Here is a 24,109-nt window from a genome sequence, read left to right as displayed (position 1 = left end):
TAATTTAGTTGCATGATGAAAATCCTTGTATAGTTTTGATAAATAAAGGATGACCATGCAGAAACAAAACAAAAAATTGTAGACTATGATTCTTTTTTAAAGTTTCTTAATTAGGATTCTAAGAGCAAAATCTACAAATAGGGTTATAATATTGAGTTATTCTTTAAATTGACACTGTAATTATATAATTGTTTGTCTCTACAATTATTCTTTTGTCTTTTTAAGGCCTTTGTCTTTTTAATGAGATATGTTCAGTTCAACAAATGGTGTTTCTAAGTTCTGTTTTCATGTTTGTGAAATGTTGGGGAAAAAGAAAGAATGGTAAATATTTACAGCAAATGATTTTTAATTTGCTTTAAGGTTCTCATATTTGTTGATTAGAGTAAAATAATTTTTATTGTCTAAGCCTATGTAGTGATGTAAAAGAAAATTCACCTGTTGAATAACATAGATTCATTCATGGTTTATCTGTGATTTGCATATAATATATTTAAAGCAAGATCAAAATGTTATAATGAAAGGAAATGTTATAATGATTGATATTTGAGATTCCTAAAACTTTTGAGAGATTTATTTATAGCCTGTATTTTACATGTAAATGAAAGCATCTATTATTGACTAAATTCTTAGCAAATTGTTACTTTTAAGCAATACATTTTGAACTTTGGTAAAATTTAGCAGTCTCATTGCAACCACACAGTTCTTCATCAAAACTTCACAGCAGCTGTGAAATTGGTTACCTCCTATTACCAGTCCTCACTGATTCTCTTCCTTGGCCAGTAACTTGCTGTTTAATTTTCCTGCCTTTAGCCTATATCTTTAACTTTCTGGTCTCTCCTTCATATTACTGCAAGAGTTATCTTTATAAAACCTCAGCCTGATCTGTTATTTCCCAAGTCAAAATGTTCCAAGACTTTGTTATGACCACAGGAAAAAAAAAACCATTCAAATTCTTTCGTGGTTCAGCACAGTTTGCACTTCTAGTCTCAACCCCTACTAATCTGACGTCTCTTTCACCATGTCACCGTCACTGCCTTGTGTGGCACTTGGATTTTAGCCATTCTGTATGATTCCATTACCCACATATAGACTATGCCTTCACACTGACTGCCTATGGATAGTCCCCCTGCTTGACATTATTTTTTCTTCTCTACCCGGTAAAAGCCTGTTTATCCTTCAGGACACTACTCAACTCTTATGTGAAGCTTTTCCTACTGTTAAACAAAGGATATAGGATAAATTACTATGTCATTTGTGCTTGTAGAATATTTTAAAATTTATTTATTAGGTCACTTATATTAAATTTCTATCAGATATGTAGACATCTAGCAATCTTGCTTTGCTGATCGTTGATTCATTCAATAGAGTTTTACTAACACTGCTGCCATTATAGCAATAAAGAACATTTTTCTTGCCACGTGAAGCTCACAATGTAGTATGTTAGGCAGAAAAAAAAACACATAGTTGTGACCTTCATAAAAAATACCATAATATAAATATGTGCGTGACAATAAGGATTCTGGCATTAAACCTAGCCTCAAAGGAGCCGGCATGTTTTGGGGAGGAAAAGACCCCTTCACTGACTGTTTATGAAAAAATGTGAGTGAGCAAAGAAAATAGAAGGATGCTCTAAGCTGATGGAAATGTGGAAATGCAAAAGAGAACGTGTAAGTCATTCTATCTGGCTAAATTATAGGGTTGATGTTGGTAAGAGGGAACATACAAAGTTAGAGAGGCTTGCAGAGGCGTTTGTGAAGGCTCCCTTGTAATGATAATCATTACCATTTCCTGATGACTGGCCTGATGCAGCCACTATAGTTAATCTTTCTGACTCCATGAAGTAGGTATGCATGTTTTACTTTTTATGAAGGTGGAAACTGAGACTTTGGCAGGTTAAAATGATTTGCCTAAGGTCAGCATTTACTGCCGGAGAAGGCAATGACACCCCACTCCAGTACTCTTGCCTGGAAAATCCCATGGACAGAGGAGCCTGGAAGGCTGCAGTCCATGGGGTCACTGAGGGTCAGACATGACTGAGCGACTTCACTTTCACTTTTCACTTTCATGCATTGGAGAAGGAAATGGCAACCCACTCCAGTGTTCTTGCTGGAGAATCCCAGGGACAGGGGAGCCTGGTGGGCTGCTGTCTATGGGGTCACACAGAGTCGGACACGACTGAAGCGACTCAGCAGCAGCAGCAGTTACTGGCAACAGAGTTGAGATTTTAGTTAAATGCATATATGGATTCTGGGGCTAGACTACCAGGGTCTGAGTCCTGCCTCTTCCGTATGAGCTCTGTGACATTTAGCAGTTTGCTTAAGCTTCTGTGCCTCACTTTTCTCATTTGTCAAATGCAGGATTGTAATAGCACCTACGTAGGGTTTTAGTGATGGTTAAACATGTCAATAAATATAAAGCATTTAGGAAAAGGCTTACCCACAGAAAGTGTTGTTAAGTATTTGCTAGTGTTTTTGTGGTTGTCATCATTACTGTCATTCTCATCAGATTCCAAATGCAATGCTTTTTCTAACATCACATGCAGCCTATAGAAAATAACTAAAAAATAGCAAAAGTTTTCATTCCTTTAGCATCTGTAGCATGCCAGGCATTGTGGTAGGCATTTAAACATCATCACATCATCCTCATAGACTCTTCAAGGTTAGGGTATTGCCTTACTTTTCAAATGAGATTCAGACTTTCATTCAAGATCCCACAGCTAATAAACAGTTTTTCTGAGAAAAATTATGAAAAGAGTTGATTTTTATTCAAAATCATTAGAGGATTTTCCTGGAGGATTTTAAGCAGAAGACATGGTCAAATTTATGCTATGGTCATATTCATCTGGTAAGAGAGAAAATGTCTGGAAAGTACTGGTAAGGAGAGGATGGTGAATGAGAGAACTATTAGGAGTTTTTGCAGTAATCCAGGCAAGAAGTAATAGAGGGGTAAGCCCTTAAAGCAGGTTAGAGATTAGACGTGAGGAGATACAGTTGGATAATTTATGATGCAGTAGTTAATGGATTTAGTGGACAAAGGAAAATAGAAGCTGGTGGATAATGAGAAATATAGTGTGACTCTCAAGTTTCTCTTGATACTATTCACAGTTTGGAGAAATATGAATGCAGAAACAGGCTCCAGAACAAATATATAAATTAGAATTTGGACACCTAAATCAAGATGCCTACAAGATCTTCAAGGTAAAATATTTACTAGACAGCTAGATACAGAAATCTGGAGTTTTGGGAAAGTCCTGACTGGAGATGCAAATTCAGGAGTTACTGACATCTGTGTGAAAATTGAAGCCATGGCCGTGAATAAGATCACAGTAAGACATCTGGAAGAGTGAGGGGAAAAAAAAATCCCAGAATCCAGGATTTGGAAGAGTTAAAGAAACTGGTGAAAAAACTAAGTATAAATGGCTCCAAAGGTAGGAGGAAATCCAAGAGAAACTGGTGTCAGAAAGGAAAATGCTACTGAAAAGGCAAATACAATTAATATGTAAGAGGTTTCGACTGGATTTATCAACTTGGAGCTCATTGATGAATTTGTTAAAAGAAATTTCAAAGACGTGATAGAATCAAGGTGGAAATGATATTGCACCGATTTGTATTTTCTTCTTTGTACTCTAATACATTTCCGAATAACTTAAAAGACCAAAAAAAAAAAAAAAAACTTGTAATAGAAACATGAGCAAGACTAAAAAGTAAGAATTTGTTTTTCTTTTTTCTTAATGTAATTTTCTTACACTAAAAAGTAAGAATCATACCTTCTGCACAGTTGTATATCCAGTAGAGTTGCAGTATTATTCTCTAGGTATTCAAAAAGCATTGAGTTAAATGAGAGAGAGACTAACTTTTCATTATACATTTTTCTATATATTTGTATCTTCAATGTCAACTCTAAAATTGGAACTTAAATCTCTAAACAGTAAATTTCAAAAAAATTCTTAGAGTAGCCTGTTAACCATAATAACGATAAAATAAAGATATTGTACTCTGTTATAAAACAAATTATCTGATTGTCCTCAATCTATTTTTTTTCTGAATGTTTCACAGCACATTTTATTCTCAGTCTTCACATGTTGAATGCCTGTGAAATATTGGATAATCTAACTTCTGTTGCTTGAACATTTGAGCCACATCCTGTTAATAGTTGTTGCATTGGTTGTGTTAGGAAAGTGAAATAGGAAACTGAAGCTTTAACTTTAGTCTGCATACCCTCTTCTGTCTAGTTCATTGCATGGATATGTTAAGTCTGTTTGCATCTTGATTTAAAAATATATAACTGGAAGCAGTACAGTTTCATGAAAGATAATGTTTTAAGAAAATAAAGTAAGCCTTGCCATGGTAATTTACTTTAGCACTGAACTCTTCTTTGAAGCCTGTATTTTTCTTTAAGTCAAAATATATTTTTAAAAACCTTTATGTTAAATCTAATCTGACATTTGTTTAATGGTTATTTTTGCCACAGATTTTTCCCTCATTTTATTGATAAAAGGAGCTGCCCTTTCTGGAACAGACACTTACCAGTCTTTGGTCAATAGAACTTTTGGCTTTCCAGGATATCTCTTACTCTCTGTTCTACAATTTTTGTATCCTTTCATTGGTAAGGATGAATATGAACATGAATATTATAATTACTTTCATAAATACACAACCATTTCTGAATAAAATAATTTTAATAGTTGTTAGTCATTAAAGAATACTAATAGTTGTATTTTCCACACTGAGTGTTTAGCTATTTTTCCATTGTTTTCTGTTCCTTTTGGTCTGTTTTCTAAGTATTTCATTAAAATAAAGTAAGATTGCTTTTCACTGGATTAATGCTTGTAATTCCCTAGTTTGGTGAAGAATATTAGGTTGACCAAAAAATTCATTTTGATTTTTCCATAAGCTATTATAGAAAAACCCAAACAAACATTTTTGACCAATCCTGTAGAATGATCTGGGAATAAAAGTAAATGAGAGAAATAATAGATTTCTTCTAAGCTGAAATTTTTTTGAAAAGCTAAGGATTTGTGGAAGTCATGTCCAAGATAAGTTTGCACCCAATACTTCTAAAATAAGTAATGTGTTAACATTCACCAATGGCTGAATTGATTTCATTTTAAAAATTAATAACACAGAAGCTGTTATTCAAACCACAAGTTCCTTATGTCTCTACAGAAGGCTAAGAATATATTTCCCCCAAATATTGCTTTTGAAGTCTTCACAATTTTCTATTATTTTTCCTCACTTTGAGTAATACATGTGTTCCTAAAGAGTGTTTGGCACTGAACTTTAATAACACAACAAAACACATGTTTTTAATATAAATTTATTTATTTTAATTGGAGGCTATTTACTTTACAATATTGTACTAGTTTTGCCATACATTGACATGAATCCGCCACTGGTGTACATGTGTTCCCCATCCTGAACCCCCCTCCTATCTCCCTCCCCATCCCATCCCTCTGGGTCATCCCAGTGCGCCAGCCCCAAGCATCCTGTATCATGCATCAAACCCGGACTGGCAATTCATTTCACATATGATAATATACATGTTTCAATGCCATAACAAATCTCATTTTAAATGCCTACCAAAACTCACTATTATTTAAAGATGTTCTGAAAAGAATCAAAGTGAACGTCTTTGTAATATAAATTGATATTCTCCCACAAATCTGCTGTCTAGTTATTTTTAAAGTCTTAGGTATTTGCAGTCAAAGTAAATATTTGAAAGTAAGCTTATGCCACTATTAGAGAAGTGATAACTGTTTACTTTCAAAATATTCAAGGTGAAATATATGATGACTTATTGGTGACTGTTATTTTAATTATGTTTTTAGCTATGATAAGTTACAACATAATAACTGGAGATACTTTGAGCAAAGTTTTCCAAAGAATCCCTGGAGGTACGTCAATATATTTATTTTGTATAGTTATTTATATAATCATAATAATTTGAAAGTAAATATTTGCAAGGGGAGGAATTGGATGACTTCAGATATCCAGTGATATCTATGATCCAATCTGATTCTAAAGTATTAATCCACTTTTATGTATAATTTAGCTCTAATTTAGCTATTTAAATATTATTATTTATGCTACATAAATGCTACATATCATCAATTCTCTGTGTATCATTTTTTCATGTACTATTTATGCTACACCATTTTTTAAATAAGCAGGCTAACCTTTGTCCCCATTATTTGTATTACAGTATAATTTAATGTAATAAAACTAACCATTTTTCATGTATACTTCTGTAAGTTTTGACAAATTATCCAGTCATACAACCACAGCCATAATCAACATACAGAACAATTCCATTATCTCCCCAAATTTTCCTCATTCCCCTTTGTTGTCAAACTTTCCCTCATCTCCAACGGTTGGGAATACTGATTAGACTTCTCGTCCTGCTTTTCCTTTTCCCAGAATGCCAAAGAAAAGGCATCTTGTAGTAGCTAGCCTTTAGGGGTCTGGCCTCTTTCACTTAGGATATTAAATGTGTCTGGGGGTTTGTTAGTGATGTACTCCTTTTTTTTTATTATTTGCTGAGCAGTTTTCTGTTATATAGATATAAACAGTTTATCTGTCATTCAGTTGAGGGGCATTTGGATTGTTTCCTGTTTGGCTTGATTATGAAAAAGCCTCTGTGTACACTTTAGCAGACCTTTTCAAAGTTTGCCACAGCTCCACTCCCCGTTCATCCTTTCACCATATCATGGCTATTTGAGTAATTTAGAGATTGTGAGTCTTTTTGTTTTGAAAGTTCCTCTTCTAAGCCACATAATCTCCAGTAGGAAATATACTCTAGACAAAGGAAGGTAGAAGCAGGAAACCTGATTTGGAGGCTACTAAAATAATGTAAATGCAAAATACTATAACACTATTTGATTTATAAGTTAATCCTTGATGTTATTATTTCATAGAACCATGAATAAGTTTCATAGTTCTATGAAACTTATTCAAGACTGTAGCCTATCAGGCTCCTCTGTCCATGGGACTTTCCAGGCAAGAGTGCTGGAGTGGATTGCCATTTCCTTCTTCAGGGGATCTTCCCAACCCAGGAATCGAACCCTAGTCTCCTGCATTGCAGGCAGACGCTTTACCGTCTGAGCCACCAGGGAAGCCCTTATAGTAATTGCCATTTTTATAAATAAATATTTGACTACTTGGGTCACTGGTATATTCATATCTATAAACACTATATAATAATTGTTGTATTTCAGTTGATCCTGAAAACTTGCTTATTGGTCGCCATTTGATTATTGTGCTTTCCACGGTTGTCTTTACTCTGCCTTTGTCCTTGTATCGCGATATAGCGAAGCTTGGGAAGGTAATTTCTACATTTTAAATACGCAAAGAGATGCACTACGTTACCTGCATTAACTTTGTAAAATTACTGCCTGTATGACCAAATTCTTAATTACAGTATTTATCTTTAGTTACTTACACTTGTATTAGAGTAAACTTTGTTTGATAGTTTATCTTATTTGGGAGAACTGATAGTTAAATACTTGATGAGTATGAAATGAATAGGTCCCTTTCTTTTTCCTTTTTTAAGGCAGATATTCTGATATCAGACAGAACACTTTAATTTTAGAAAATATTAAGAACTGTATTAAACCAACTCTATTTACTGAAAAAAAAATCTATCATTTTTTGTAGATAGTTTAGACAATTTAAAAATAAATTAACTTTAATGAAGTAAGAATGAAACAGTTAATTTTTTTGTTGTAAATTGGCTTTGTAAATGGCTTAATTTTTTTTTAATTACAATGTCTGTTCTGCCCATTTTTATCCAGTGAATTTAAATATCAGTATATTGATTGATTAAGAATCTGGCCAATATTTATGATTCTTATTGCTAAAGAAAAATGGTGATTTATTTGTAATAAAACCAATCAAATAAGTATTCAACTCACCACATATGCTTATCTCTATACATTAGCCTTTATCTGGCTGTATTTTTCTCCCTCACTCTCATAAAATGTTTGTATTTTACCCAAAATGTTATTGGTGTTGCATCTACATTATGCCAAGCATTCTGAGGAAAAAAAATTTTTTAGAGAGCGAGTCATATTTTTTCAATCTATTTTGAAAAATCCAACAGTTGATTAATTTTACTTTTCACTGTGATGTTGTTATGTATACGCAGTGGTGAAGTCCCTCCTTCCAGGCAGAGCTGAGAGTGGGGATGATATTCCAGTTTTCTGCCCATGCTGTCTTCTTTACATTACAGGGATCCAGAAATAAATAAAATTGTATTAAAAGGGACTTTTTGGGTGAATTATCTGAAATATATGAACTATTTCCCATTTCTCATGTTCAGTATAGACATAAATGTTTTCTTCTGAGAGCAAAAGGCAAGGCATTTATGAGAAGAAAGCTAATATTCTATCATATTGATAACATTTGAACATTTTGTCCTGAAATGTGCCTTACAAATGTCATACTGAAGTATCCCAATGCAAAGCAGAGTAGTTAGGAACACTCATCTGGAGTCAGGCTGTGTATCTGAATTCCCCTTCGGCCACTTTCTTGCTGTGTGACCTTGGGATTTTTTTCTTAATATCTCGGTGGATCAGAGGACTCGTAATAAAACCTGCTCTAGTTTAAAACTAACAACCCAAGAAATAAGATTAATGACAAATGAAATAAAAGCAATTTTATATTTTTCTTATCAGATAAAAAATTCTAAAATGTCTTTATTCATTATAAAAAATTGAATAGAAACACAAATTTAATGTAATGAGTGAACATAACACACACAGGCCAGTTTATATTTTAACCTGTTGAAATAGTAACAGAAGAGAGAGAAAGTAGCAAAGAAGACTCTGGAAGCGCAGCTGCTGCTACTCAGTCATGTCCGACTCTTTGCAACCCCACAAACTGTAGCCCGCCAGGCTCCTCTGTCCATGGGATTTTCCCGACAAGAATACTGCTGTGAGTTGAACCCATGTGTCCTGAGTCTCCTGCATTGCAAGTGGTTCTTTACCACTGAGCCACTGGGACAGACCAAAGGGTGAAACTGCATAGGAAAAATGGACTAATAGAGCTGGAAAGCAGAAGGGAAGAAGCAGAGGCATCCCAAAATGTGTATGAGTGGGTAGGTGTGCGGGGATGTTGTGTAGGAAGGGCCAGGGTAAGATAGACAGTAGCAATAAGCAATTATAGATAGAAGAAAAGCACAAGTCAACACTAAAAACCTGACAAAAAGTGAAAACATAACTTCACTTTATGAAATAATCATATTTGGTACTTGTTCTATTTGTGGGAAAAAAACTAAGAGTATGATCTGATAAAAATGTACATGCCTGAGATTATTAACAACAATTGGTAAGAATGAACTACTAAAGAAGTATATCCTAAAAGCTACATAAATTTAGTCAAGTAAAAAGTAAATCACCTAATATTTTCAATTACATTGTCTCTTCTAAACTGATGCTATATCTTTACATTTTCTTTTGCAGATCTCTCTTATTTCTACAGTTTTAACAACTCTGATTCTTGGAATTGTAGTGGCAAGGGTAGTTTCACTGGGCCCACACATGTAAGTTTCCTTGCTTTACTGGTTGATATTTGACTTATACCCATCATTTAGGCTTTCAGATGATATACTATAAATGCAGAAATACAAAATTATGATAGTACCAGAAGCATCATTTAACTATTTGATGAAATGCAAGTATGATTACATTAAAGTAGACCTACATTTTCCCTTGGACCCTGCATGGCTGATGAGATTAAACCATGTTTACTTATCATTTTAATAATCTGCTCAAAAAATTAAAATAAGGAAGGGATTTTGAATAGTGAGAAATAGGAACAATTTAGTGCAGTGGTAGAAAGCAGAAGGAGGGAAGATGATAGAGGGTAGAAATTTCTGTGTCTATCCCAGAGTTAAATATGTTCTTAACAAAATATTCAACAGTCTAGGCTAAAATGAGAATGATAAAGAATATAGTGAATGTTTGCTCTATTAAATAAAATACAATCACCTTGAAAATCTCTTTTTTCTCTGCTCAGATTATGTTATTTTCTTGTATTAAAATGCTTTATCATTTGTGAACTGATAGTGATACTTGGTAGTAATATTTGTTTTTTTATATTATTTGGCCAAATAAAATGTTGGCAACTTGGCATTGGGTCTTCAAATTTTAAAAATGTTACTTATCAGTAAAATTTGAAGTATAGGGTCTACTGATCTAAACCACACAGTTTTTTGCTTTGATTATAGAATAGATTTATCAGATGAGAACTGGATAATTTATGTCTGTAGTCCCAAGAGAATGCTAGAATGAAACTAGCTTAAATTGGCTTTAAACACAAAATTGGGTTCCTACTGCTGCTGCTGCTGCTGCTAAGTCTCTTCAGTCGTGTCCGACTCTGTGCGACCCCATAGACGGCAGCCCACCAGGCTCCCCGGTCCCTGGGATTCTCCAGGCAAGAACACTGGAGTGGGTTGCCATTTCCTTCTCCCATGCATGAAAGTGAAAAGTGAAAGTGAAGTTGCTTAGTCGTATCCGACGCTGTTCCCACAATGCACAATAAATATTTGTTGAATAAATTAGTAAATAATACATTATGGAGTTGCTGTGATACCTTAAATATTTTCTTTATCCTAAATAAGACAAAATTAATTTAAGACATAATGTCTAACACAGTACAAGGAACATGCTGGGTCTTCCATTAATGTTATCTATTAAGAAAAAAACCTGGTGAATAGCTGTAATTGATAACACCATCCCCAAAGTAACATTTTTTTCCTACTGATCATTGTTCTGCAAAATCACTTCATTTTCCACTATATATGCTTATGTCAGGCTTCTTAATTTACCAGGAAAATACCAAAAATTATGCCTTAAATTTATTTGAAAAAAGTGTGAAATATCTGAACTAACTTTATTTCATATGGTCTTTTCAAAAAGCATTTCTTTTTTAAGGACTTCAATAAAAAGGATGAGTACAAATATCCATAATATTTATATTAATCTTCTCTTCAAATAACTTAGGAGAAGGCAATGGCAACCCACTCCAGTACTCTTGCCTGGGAAATCCCATGGATGGAGGAGCCTGGTAGGCTGCACTCCATGGGGTCACAAAGAGTTGGAGACGACTGAGCAACTTCACCTTCACTTTTCACTTTCATGCATTGGAGAAGGAAATGGCAACCCACTCCAGTGTTCTTGCCTGGAGAATCCCAGGGACGGGGGAGCCTGGTGGGCTGCCGTCTATGGGGTCACACAGAGTCGGACACGACTGAAGCGACTTAGCAGCAGCAGCAGCAAATAACTTAGTCCCAGGTCGTAGTTGTATTAGTCACTTTGGGCTACTAGAACAAAACACTATAGACTGGGTAACTGGAATAGCAGATATTTATTTCCCCCTATTTCTGGAAACTGGCAGCTTGTTGGGTTCTTCCTGACTTGCAGACGCCTGCCATCCTGCTGTGTTCCCAGTGGCAGACCATGAGAGAGATAGCAAGCTCTCTGGTGTCTCCTTTTATAAAGACACTAATTCTAAACCTAATTATCTCCCTAAGCCCCTCATCTTCAGACACCATCACACTGGAGGTTAGGGCTTCAGCATACGATTTTGTGGGGGACACAATTCAGTCCATAGCAATAGTGTTTTTGAAATGTAGCTGGTTCACTTCAATGTGGCCATATATTCTTTCATCTAGTAAGCACTTGTTGAGTGCCTATTGCTTCTGTTTTGCTGGGCTGTGCCTACTGCATGTTGTTCATGATCAACTATGGAGAAGGGATTTACTTTAAAAAGAAGAAATGACAGTGCAGTATTAGGAGTGAAAAATGGAAGCATGAATGAGGGGCAGTGGCAGTGCTGCAGAGTCCTTAATAGTCCAAATTAAGGAAGGCTTCCTAGAGAAAGAAAAATATGATACGGGAGTTTTGAAAGAGGAATCTGAATTTTCCAGATAGATAAGAGTACAAAAGGAATCACAGGCCTTGGAAATGTAAGCATAAAAGCACAGAAGCACATATTAAATTCTACTAGATATACTTAGCATCTACCATTTGTGGTTGCAGCTGTTTAGTCACTAAGTTGTGTCCAAGTCTTTTGCAACCCCATGCATTGTAGCCTGCCAAGCGCCTCTGTCCGTGGGATTTCCCAGGCAAGGATATTGGAGTGGGCTGTCATTTCCTCCTCCAGGGGATCTTCCCAGCCCAGGAATCAAACCCACATCTTAACGCTTTGCAGGCCGTTTCCTGCATTGCAGGCGGACTTGTTACCAACTGGGGTAACAGTTGGGCCCACGGGGGAAACCCATAACTGTTATTATATTGGTACTATACAGGGCTCTGGTTTTCAAAGGTGGAGTTCAGAGCCATAAAAGGCTAATAGCAATATCGAACAGAATACAATAATAATTTTTGGTTAAAATGTTAAATGTATAAGACAGCTATTTTAATTGAAGCTTTTATCATGAAAAGGAATTCTAGAGAATAAATCAAGTTATAATAAAAGGTGTTCTAGATTTGATAAATAGGGTACTACAGGGCAATAGTAAAGGGGTAAAAAACAAGTAGCTAAAAGGTGGAAGTAAATAAATGTCATTAGTTGAGCCCTAGCAGAACATTTTAAAACAATGATGTTCAACTCTGCTTCATATTAGAATTACTTGAGTAGCTTTAAAAAATGCTGATGCCAGACCCCCACTTGCAGAGATCCTGAAGAAATTGATGTAGGGGCCACGCAATTGGGTTTATTCCTTAATGATTGTGAGTCTGTGAATGAAGATCTAGAGCTTCTTAAGTTGAAGAGATGAAAATCATAACTACACATTTTAACTGACACTATTTTCTAAAAATAGACCAGAGATTTTATGTTATTTATTTTAGTGATTGTTGTGTCATTATTTTTCATGATTCATCCTTCACTTTTTTTTTTTCATTTTCTTATACATACACAATGTGTGAGATACTGTTGTGAACACAAATAGAAAATCTCTCTGCTCTGAGGGACTCACAGTTCAGTGGGAGAAATAAGATGATGAAATAACTGTCATATATGCATTGTATCTTGATAGAAAGGAAAAAGGAAGGAGAAGCCACTTCCTGGTGGCACTAAATGAATTGATTTTTTTACAGCCAAAGAGCTATTTATTTCTGTGGTAAACAATATGTGACCTGTATATTTTAACCTTCCTCTAATGCTAATATCATATTTTATCTGAGTCTTTGATATTTTCCTAATAACAGGGATTATTTACTTAACTATTCCAATATTTAGATGTTAAAGAAGTGTGTTTTTAATACTGTGCTGCCTTTTATTTCTGTTTAAATACTACTGCAAACAACTTCTGTTTGTCCAGATTTACAGTCAGGCTAATCAAACCCTGTGTTCAGGGGCTGGCATAGTAGCTAGTCAGGCAGGCTTCTTTCTGAAAATGTGACAGCCTAGAATGCCTTAAATCCATAAAACATGAGAAATTCAATACTCTATGTGTGTTTTTCCTCATTTTTGTTCAGATGAATGATCAGAAATGCTGTACTTTTTCATAGGGCTTTTAAAGTGGTATTTGAAAAAGATCTTTAAACCTGCTATCAGAAAAAGAGGAAGGTCTGCAGTGGCTAGTGCTATTGACCTTGTTACTATGGAAACACCTTTTTAGTGGTCGTGTTTTAAAAATAAAACACACAATTCAATTTCCTTTCTCATAATTCATAGGGCCATAAATTCTGCTTTTTGATATGATTTCAAATATCTCACAGTCCAACAGCTTTCGGTTCTTTCTGGAAATAATGTTCAGTTTTATTGTATTTTCTAACCTTTTGCTTTCTAAAAACTGAAGTGCCAAGGCAATTTAATTGCTTTCCAGAAAGTGTGCTAGTATCAAAATGCAATAACACAGTTTTCCCATTTTTTTTTTCCAAACTACAATCAGAAGCATTATCACTGTGAAAACCTTCATTCTGTGCCTCGCTAATATTCAATTCTTTACATTCAGGATGGAAGTAATAGTATGCAGACCAAATTTATATCTATTTTCTCCTCATAAAACATCTCTTTTACAATAGTTTAATCAATAGTGCAGTGTTCCAAAATAATTTCCTAAAAATGTATCTACACTTTTAATAGGTATTTATGTATATAAAATATGTCTTTTCCGAGGATCTCAATATACTTTAGTTTTGTGAACCCCTTATTCATTCTAACCCTGAAATTCCACAATTAAAGCTGCATATAAACAGAAATTACAGGGGGGATTAAAGAAGGATCAGAAAAAAATCGTAAAGACAGAAGAGTAGTGCATATTTGAAAAGGAAATTATTTGTTCTGGCAAATACCACTGATATTTTTTTGATGATGCATAAATTATTGCCTTTTTTATTGCAAATGAAAAACCATAGAACTGGTTGAAGCAAAAGAGAATTTATCCCCTCACACAGCTATAAAGTTCAACGCTGTTTCTATTGTTATATTTTGTTGTGTTTAGGAGCTCAATCAATAGAATCATAGTTTTTCTTTTTTCGTCTTTAGGCTTTGTTTCCGACTTTGGCTCTAGTTTCTGAAGAATTTCCCCTCCTTGTGACAAGACAGCAATGGCAGTCTTAGCCTACATCTATTCAAGTCCTATCCCATAAAAAGAAAAGGAGCTTTCTCTTTTTTTTTTTTAACCTCAAACCTCACTTCAAGTATTAGTGTGAATTGGTTCTAATAAGAACCCATGATGATCATGCCCTGTATTGAGTTGCTTATGTTTATGTTACGTACCTACCCTTGAAACTAAGGATAGGATCAGCTCAACTAAAGCACGTAGGCTATGGGTCGAGGAAAAGGTACCCCAAAGGAAATAAAGGCAGTGATGCCAGGAAAAGACTAGTCTGGGGACTTCTCTGGTGGTCCAGTGGTTAAAAATCTGTGGGCTGGATCCCTGGCTGGGGAGTTAAGATCCCACATGCTGCAGAGCAACTAGGCTCAAGCACCATAACTAGAGTCCACGCCACAGTGAAAGATCCCACATGCTGCAGTGAGACTCAAGGCAGCCAGATAAATACATAAATCATTTTCTTAAGAAAGAGTAGCCTTTGCGTAGTGCAAACTATAGATGTTCACTTTAAGTGGTAGGAGTTTCAATCAAACGATATAAGTGGAAGCTAACTTGGAGAAAATTAAGATATAAGTTAATTTGTCAAAAAACAAAACCTTTTGTCTTTTAAAAACATCAATGTATGAAAATCTGCTGACAAACCAGCGGCTTAAGTTATTAAGATGTCTAAAAAATATCTTTTTACCATAGGAGATATTGAACATGTTATAGATCAAGCCAAAAGATGGAGCCAGAGATCCCCAGGAGATCTTGAAAAATTGGAACTCATAATATAAAGTGATCCTTGGAGAAGAGGGAAGTGATGGGATAATAAAAATGATCTTGGGACAATAAAAATTTCATATGAAAACACTTTCTGGCCAAGAAAATTTTCCTAAGGCTACTTGCGTAGTAGTCAAATGTGCTCACTCATTTGTTAAAATACCATTTGACTCCAAGTTCTGGAGCACTAGTGTTAAGTGTTCTCAGACCAAATGCCAACATGAAGCAACAAACAGAACCATCATTTGACTTGAGTTTGCATGAAAATAGAAAAAAGACAGCTGCAAGGCTATATATTCTCAGAGAAGATGAGGCTAGTCCCTGTCACAGTGGAGCTGGAGGAGCAGTCTAGGCTGGTCAATATTATGAACTCATTCTATCCACTATCAATTGTTTTGTATAAATGGCTGACTTAGTGAAGCTTGCCCCCTGTGTTATTTCCAGTTAGGACCCAGACTGGTCTCTGGTATAGATCAACAACCAGAGAGCAAAAAAAGAATAGCCTGTTCTTTCACTTAATAAACATTTATTAAATATCGTAACTGATACCAGTCACTCTTCTAGGTATTGAGGCTACAAAGATGAGAAAGCACTGTCCCTGACCCCAGATATTTATAGTTTGTGGATGGGGAGAACAGACATTTAATCTTAATATAATATTTAATAGAATTATTACACAGTGCAATGGAAACAGGAAGAAGTGCCCTTAGCCCAACCTGAGCAGGCAGGAAATATGTCAAGATAAGGCAATATGTGATCATCTGCCTTTAAAACAATTATTTGGGTCAAAAAAGGAGAGGAGGGGGGGTAGGAAGCTAATGCTGGCAGAAGTGAGTGCAGCCCAGAGGTGTATATAGTCACCTAAATTTTTTTTTTAATTTATTTATTTTTAATTGGAGCATAATTGCTTTAAAGTGTTGTGTTGGTTTGTGCCATACAGCAACATGAATCATCCATAGGTACACATATGGTCACTCCCTCAGGAACCTCCCCCCATCTCCCACTCCTCTAGGTTTGTGACCTAAAGTTCTAACATTAGGAGATACATTGGAAGGACACTGCCATTGGTTAGGGGAGCAATCAAATGAAATAAAGTTGCCCCTCTTGAGAATTTTCTCAAAAACTCTATCTTTATTTTATGTTTTTCCTGTATTTTATCATAGGTTTAACAATGGTCATGTCTCCATATCATCTCTTTTGAAAAACTACCAAGTATGGTACTTTCTCAATCTACTGACCTCTGTTCTCCCATCCCCAGCCACTGTACAGCTTCTGTATTTGGTGATTCTGAAAGTCTGGCTAGAGTGTACAAAGAAATGATCATAGCGACCAACATGGAAGGAAAGCTTTACATGTAGTGCTGAGAAGGTAGGATTTGTTCTTTAATGATGGGTCAGTTAAAGTTCTTCAGCAGGGCAGTAACCAGAGCAAGACTCCATGCTGAACTTCTCTGGCAGCAGAAGTGAGGATAGATGCGGGTATAAAGACCTGAGAGGAGGCTATCTATAGCAAAGGCATTCAGGCAAAAGGCATCTGGAACAGGATAAGAGGCAAGGCTGATAGAAAAGAGGAGGAAAAAGAGGAGGGTATTGCCAAGGTTTTCAATTTGGACAACGGGAATGGCAGATGGTCCAGAACTCACTAGCAAAAGAAGAAAATGGAAGAGTCTGTTCAGTCAGTAACCACTTACTAAGTGCTTGCTGGGTCAGTCACTTTTCTAGGTGCTGGGGATGTGAAGATCAGTATTGCCCAGTCCCTTTCTGCAAGCCTCTTATAACTTTGGTGGTGCGGTGGGGTGGATAAACATGTAAAAGATAACCTCAATAGACTGACAGAATTAAGAGCAGGTGCCGATGGGAACATGGAAGAAAAACCCCAGCTTCTTTTAAGTTGTTAACCAGGATAAAAAAGGAAACAAGTCTGGAAAAACACAGAAGTTTTTTGTTTGTTTTTTAATATCAATTTTGAGTAACCGTTGAGGTGGAGAGGAAGGAAGAAGAAGTTTTGGAAATGCAAGTCTGGAGTTTAGGGAGATTGTATAGAGACAAGATTGTATAGAGACAGCACATAACAATAAGGTGAAGAGAGGTATGACCCATGTAGAACCCCAGGTAGAACCCCAGAGGGAAACACAGTTGACCCTTGAACAACATAGGTTTGAATTGCTTGAGTCCATTTATATACAAAGTTCTCTCAGTAGGAAATACTACTACAGGATCACAATTGGTTGAATCCAAGAATACAGAACTCAGATAGGGAGGATCAACTACCTATAAGTTATACCTGGATTTTTGACTGTTCGGAGGGTCAGTGCCCCCAAGCTTTGCGTTGTTCAAAGGTCAGGTGTCATACTCTGGAGCTCACACATCTGAAATTACATTTATTTTAATGGAAATCTTGAGCACTTGCATTTAAAAACAAAAGAATAAGTTTTGAGGTTTCAGGTGATACCCAGGAAGAATGTTCCTGAATAGCATATGTGTTCACACAGACTGCAGTTGTCTGTAGGACTGACTCAGAAGAAAAGTAAGCTTGGAAGCGAGGAAATGGCAAAGTGCTGTCAGCTGATGCAGAGCTGGGGAAGTGGGCAGAACTGTTTATGTCACTAATAGCTCGTGGTGTGACAGGAAACATGGAGCCTCTGTTTGTGTGCCAGCCAGAGCACTTAACTCCCGGATGTGCCTGGTTGAAGAGGTTAATATGTAAGGCTCTCTTAAAAACGCAGGCTCTGCTGAGATTGTATGATTTGGAAGGTGCCTGCGTTTAGCTGAAAAGGGTTTTTGCAGGTACAACATGTGATGTCCCACCCTCCTGACTGGAGGTCTGATGTTCTGGTGATCTGAAGCAGTCCCTCTGCAGCTTGTTTTCTCCAGCCTTTGAAGACTAGAGATGCATTTGGTAGGGCTTGCTCTCTACTGCTTTACATTATTATTCCTCAGCTGCTATAAAGATAAGGACAAGTATGTCTTTTAAAATAGGGTGCAAAGCTTGAATCCAAGAATCCAAACTGAGATAATTTTGCAAAATGAATTTACCCCCCCCACCCCCAAACCACCCCACATGGCAAACAGAAAGAAAAGGTTTCTGAAAATTTTATAACATCTGTCTGGATTTTTCAGACTAAGAGAAACAGTCATTCTTGTAAAAGTATTTACAAACTGCTACAAGCGAGTCTCCATTTCCATTAGTATTAAAATATGTTACAACACTAGAAGCACTGCTCCTTAAACCATCTGAACCTTATAATAAGCCTTCATTATGTTGCCATCATGTATTTGAAGCTTTGTAAGATGAACTATGGACAGAGGTTCGTGACATTGTACAGGAGACAGGGATCAAGACTATCCCCATGGAAAAGAAATGCAGAAAAGCAAAATGGCTGTCTGAGGAGGCCTTACAAATAGCTGTGAAAAGAAGACAAGCAAAAAGCAAAGGAGAAAAGGAAAGATTTAAGCATATAAATGCAGAGTTACAAAGAATAGCAAGGAGAGATAAGAAAGCCTTCCTCAGCGATCAATGCAAAGAAATAGAGGAAAACAACAGAATAGGAAAGGCGAGAGATCTCTTCAAGAAAATTAGAGATACCAAGGGAATATTTCATGCAAAGATGGGCTCGATAAAGGACAGAAATGGTATGGACCTAACAGAAGCAGAAGATATTAAGAAGAGGTGGCAAGGATACACAGAAGGACTGTACAAAAAAAATCTTCACGCCCCAGATAATCACGATGGTGTGATCACTGACCTAGAGCCATACATCCTGGAATGTGAAGTTAAGTGGGCCTTAGAAAGCATCACTACGAACAAAGCTAGTGGAGGTGATGGAATTCCAATGGAGCTATTTCAAATCCTGAAAGATGATGTTGTGAAAGTGCTGCACTCAATATGCCAGCAAATTTGGAAAACTCAAAGGTGGCCACAGGACTGGAAAAGCTCAGTTTTCATTCCAATCCCAAAGAAAGGCAATGCCAAAGAATGCTCTAACTACCGCACAATTGCACTCATCTCACACGCTAGTAAAGTAATGCTCAAAATTCTCCAAGCCAGGCTTCAGCAATACATGAACCGTGAACTTCCAGATGTTCAAGCTGGTTTTAGAAAAGGCAGAGGAACCAGAGATCAGATTGCCAACATTTGCTGGATCATCGAAAAAGCAGGAGAGTTCCAGAAAAACATCTACTTCTGCTTTATTGACTATGCCAAAGTCTTTGACTGTGTGGATCACAGGAGACTGCGTGGATCACAGGAAACTGTGGAAAATTCTGAAAGAGATGGGAATACCAGACCACCTGACCTGCCTCTTGAGAAACCTACATGCAGGTCAGGAAGCAACAGTTAGAACTGGACATGGAACAACAGATTGGTTCCAAATAGGAAAAAGAGTACATCAAGTCTGTATACTGTCACCCTGCTTATTTAACTTATATGCAGAGTACATCATGAGAAATGCTGGGCTGCAAGAAGCACAAGCTGGAATCAAGATTGCTGGGAGAAATATCAGTAACCTCAGATATGCAGATGACACCACCCTTATGGCAGAAAATGAAGAGGAACTAAAAAGCCTTCTGTTGAAAGAGGAGAGTGAAAAAGTTGGCTTAAAGCTCAACATTCAGAAAACAAAGATCATGGCATCTGGTCCCATCACTTCATGGGAAATAGATGGGGAAACAGTGGAAACAGTGGCTGACTTTATTTTGGGGGGCTCCAAAATCATTGAGCCATGAAATTAAAAAACGCTTACTCCTTGGAAGGAAAGTTATGACCAACCTAGATAGCATATTCAAAAGCAGAGACATTACTTTGCCAACAAAGGTCCATCTAGTCAAGGCTATGGTTTTTCCAGTGGTCATATATGGATGTGAGAGTTGGACTGTGAAGAAAGCTGAGTGCTGAAGAATTGATACTTTTGAGCTGTGGTATTGGAGAAGACTCTTGAGTCCCTTGGACTGCAAGGAGATCCAACCAGTCCATTCTATAGGAGATCAGTCCTGCGTGTTCATTGAAAGGACTGATGCTAAAGCTGAAACTCCAGTACTTTGGCCACCTCATGCGAAGAGTTGACTCATTGGAAAAGACCCTGATGCTGGGAGGGATTGGGGGCAGGAGGAGAAGGGGATGACAGAGGATGAGATGGCTGGATGGCATCACAGACTTGATGGACATGATTTTGGGTGAACTCCAGGAGTTAGTGATGGACAGGGAGGCCTGGTGTGCTGTTGTTCATGGGGTCGCAAAGAGTCGGACACAGCTGAGCGACTGAACTGAACTGATTTGTATTTTTTTTTCTAGAATCAAGACTTGCTTTTGGTTCTGTTTTGAATCATGTTTCATTGGGTGTTCAGTTTAGCTTTAAAAATTTTTTTTTTTTTTTTTAAGCAGTTTTAGGTTACAACAAAGTTAAGAGGAAGGTACAGAGATTTCTCACAAACCCTCTACTCTCACACATGCATAGCTTCGACCATTATCAACATCCTCTAATAGGATGGTACATGGGTTACAACTGATGAATCTAGGTTAGTACATCATCATTACCCCAAATCTGTAGTTTACATTAGAGTTCACTCTTGGTATTGCACATCTGTAGGTCTGGACTAATGTATGATGACATGCAGTCATCATTATATAAACATGCAGTGTATTTCACTTCCCTCAAATTCCTGTGTGTTTCCTCTATTCACCCCTTTCCTCCACCCTAACCACTGGAAACTGCTGATCTTTTTACTGTCTCTATTGTTTTGCCTTTTCCAGTTGACTTTTCAACTACAGTTGAAGTCATAGACTAAGTAGCCTTTTCAAAATGGCTTCTTGTTCAAGTAATATGTATGTAAGGTTTGTTCATGTTTATTCATGGCTTGATAGCTCATCTCTTTCTCGTACTGAGTAATATTCTATCATCTGGATATACCAGAGTTTGTCCATCAACCTACTGAAGGACTATCTTGGTTGTTTCCATGTTTGGCAATTAGGAATAAAGCTGTATTGTATTGGTGTGGCAGGTTTGTGTGTGGAATATGTTTTCAAATTCTTTGGGTAAATACTAAGCGATGTGATTGCTGGATCCTATGATAAGAATGTGTTTAGTTTTGTTAGATATCATCAAACTGTCTCCCAAAGTAGCTGTACCAGTTTGCATTTCCACTGACAATGAATGAGAGTTCCTATTGCTCCATATTCTCTCCAACATTTGGAGTTGTCAGTGTTCTAGATTCTGGCCAGACTAATAGATGTACTTTTTTTTTTTTTTCTTGTAAGAGGTACGGTGGTATCTCAGTGTTGTTTTAATTGTCATTTCCCTGGTGACATATGATTTGGAGCATCTTTGCATACACCTGTTTGCTCTCAAGATATCTTCTTTGATGAGGTGTCTGTTAGAGGATTAAGGGATCTTTGGCCATTTTTAAATTGGGTTGTTTGTGATCTTATTGTTGAGTTTTATGTGTTCTTTGTATATTTTGGAGGTAATGAGTCTTTTGTGAGATGTCTTTTAAAGATGTTTTTTCCTCGTCTAGCTTTTGATTTTGCTTAATTTTGTTATTCCTTTTCAAATGCTCAAACGTATAAGATCGTCTGCCAGTCTTGTTATTTTCACTAGAGACCCCCTTTCAGAACCTCTGTCCTCTTTCTTTACTAGATAGAGTAATTTCTCAGTTTGCTGTCCCACTGTCTTGCTAGGGCTTCCTTTCACCTCTATTTTGTGTTAGACACCCTACATTCAGTTTCTCAAATCTTTCTTTTTTCTTCGTTTTGTCCTTTTGCTAGAACATCCTGAGTCGCTTCCTGGTGTGTCTGAGTCCTGCACACACAGGGCTTTAGCAAAGAGAATCAGCTCTCTCACATCATTAGCTCCCTCTATGTTGCTGTACCTTCTTCCATTCTCAGCAGTTATAAGTGACGTTGTAAGCATCCACTTCCCTTTTTTCAAAATACCTTCTCTTAGTGATGTCTCTTCTTCTACCACCCCCTCCCCTGGGCATTTGTCTTCCATTTAAATCCCTTTAGTATCATTCTTGTGAGGCTGAGACAAGAAGTTAGGTTCATGTGTCCCATCCACTGAGTTTAACTGGATGTCCAAGTTTAACACTTGATTATTAATTTGCCTGCAGATTTAAGTACAAATCCAAGCATTTTATTTAAAATACCTTTTCCTCTTTAGGAAAGCTATTCCATTGTTTGTGAGGCTTGCACTGTGCCATGAAAAACAGCAGAGAGGTTGGGGGAAAAAGAAAAACTACCTGTATTAGCACTTAATTGAAAGTTTTGGGAAGAGATTTCTGTGTAAAAAAAGGACTAAAATAAGATTTTATATTACTTTGCTAAATATTTCTTTAGCCCCCCCAACCCCCCACAAAACTGGGAATCAGTTACCTCTGCCTGTTATTTGTGCATTCAGTGAAGTTACTGCATCTTCAATTTGGTAAAGATTAATTTTCCATTGCTTCCAAAGACTGTTCAACACACACACACATACACACACCTGAAGATTTTATAATATGTGCAAGGCCATATCACCTTATTGAAATAAAACATGAAAGTGAAAGTGAAGTCCTTCAGTCATGTCCGACTCTTTGCGACCCCATGGACTGTAGCCTACCAGGCTCTGTGGTCCATGGGATTTTCCAGGCAAGAATACTGGAGTGGGCTGCCATTTCCTTCTCCAGGGGATCTACCCAACCCAGGGATCAAACCCGGGTCTCCTGCATTGCAGACGAATGCTTTACTGTCTGAGCCACTAGGGAAGCCCATAGGACCTCCAAATAATTCCTGAAAGTGAAACTTTCAGTTTCCTAATGTAGCAAGATAAGATAGCTTCTATCTCTCTATGAAAAGGTAGTGTTAAGAGTTCAAGAAATGAACTTTAATGTCCCTGTACTTATTTATATGTTTAATGATGCTGATGATGAAATCCATAAATATTCTTTCATAGTGTTTCCCCATGGTGAAATACAAAAGAAAAACCTTTTACTTTGGGGACATGGACAGAATAAAATGCTTTCTATAATCAGAAAATTATATAACAAAAAAATAAGAATAACCCTCAATTTATGTGTGCATATATAGATAGATAGATAGAATCTTAAAAATTTTTAAGTTAATGTTATACTTTTTTTCCTCTCAAGTGATTAGTCTAAGATGTTATCCAAGTGGTGATTAAATAGTCAGGCAATTTGCCTCTCTGTCTATTTTAGATGTAAAATATCTTAAGGTTCAATGAGTGCCCTCTTTTATTCAAATGTTTAATTATCTTCCACTGGTGGTAGTCTGCATACCACTGTAGCAAAATTTATATCACTACAGAGCAGCTCCTCAACTTAGCTTGGGAAACTGACACTGGAGCTAAGGTATAAACCCTGGCATGAGGTGAGCAACTCTGAGTACCCTGAACTTGAGTGGCTTTCTGCAGCTGGAAGTTGCACTAATTTGGCAGACCGGGTTGTGCAGAAAATTGTTTGGGGTATGGTGGGTGGGAGAGAATACCGAATATTTACTGTGAATATCCAAAGCATAAATGAACCTTTCATCTTTTTCATCATTATCAAAACCAGTTACAGAAATATCATCTGTTATCAAGATTAATCATTCACTTATTTAAAATAAGAATCACTTACCTTTCTCACAGTCCCTTCATTTTCTGCAAGAGTATGAATACCATGGCAAACATTACATTTCATGTACTTGCAGGTCCTTACACCCAGACTAAGACATGTATTATTACTTTAGTGGCAAGAACATGAACAAAGGGAAAAAGAGCGGAAGGAGCCCCATCTAACAGTGCTTGTCCACTATA

General features: G+C 36.7%; 1 protein-coding gene across 2 annotated transcripts in view; it reads left to right on the top strand.

The window, feature by feature from the left end:
• Positions 1-24,109, top strand: part of SLC38A11 (solute carrier family 38 member 11) — a 55,727-nt gene that overhangs the window by 4,955 nt on the left and 26,663 nt on the right. The window contains exons 1-5 of one of the 2 annotated variants that reach the window (XM_070380878.1): positions 3,103-3,197; positions 4,471-4,605; positions 5,828-5,893; positions 7,214-7,320; positions 9,458-9,537. In XM_070380878.1, the coding sequence (XP_070236979.1) occupies positions 5,830-5,893; positions 7,214-7,320; positions 9,458-9,537 (251 nt within the window). In that variant the 5' untranslated portion in view covers positions 3,103-3,197; positions 4,471-4,605; positions 5,828-5,829. Of the gene's footprint in view, positions 1-3,102; positions 3,198-4,470; positions 4,606-5,827; positions 5,894-7,213; positions 7,321-9,457; positions 9,538-24,109 lie in introns of those variants that run through there. The other variant, XM_005896157.3, reaches the window with a different exon arrangement.

The sequence above is a fragment of the Bos mutus genome, chromosome 2 (assembly GCF_027580195.1).
Source record: "Bos mutus isolate GX-2022 chromosome 2, NWIPB_WYAK_1.1, whole genome shotgun sequence".
Lineage (NCBI taxonomy): Eukaryota > Metazoa > Chordata > Mammalia > Artiodactyla > Bovidae > Bos > Bos mutus.
This window is presented reverse-complemented; position numbering and strand designations above follow the sequence as displayed.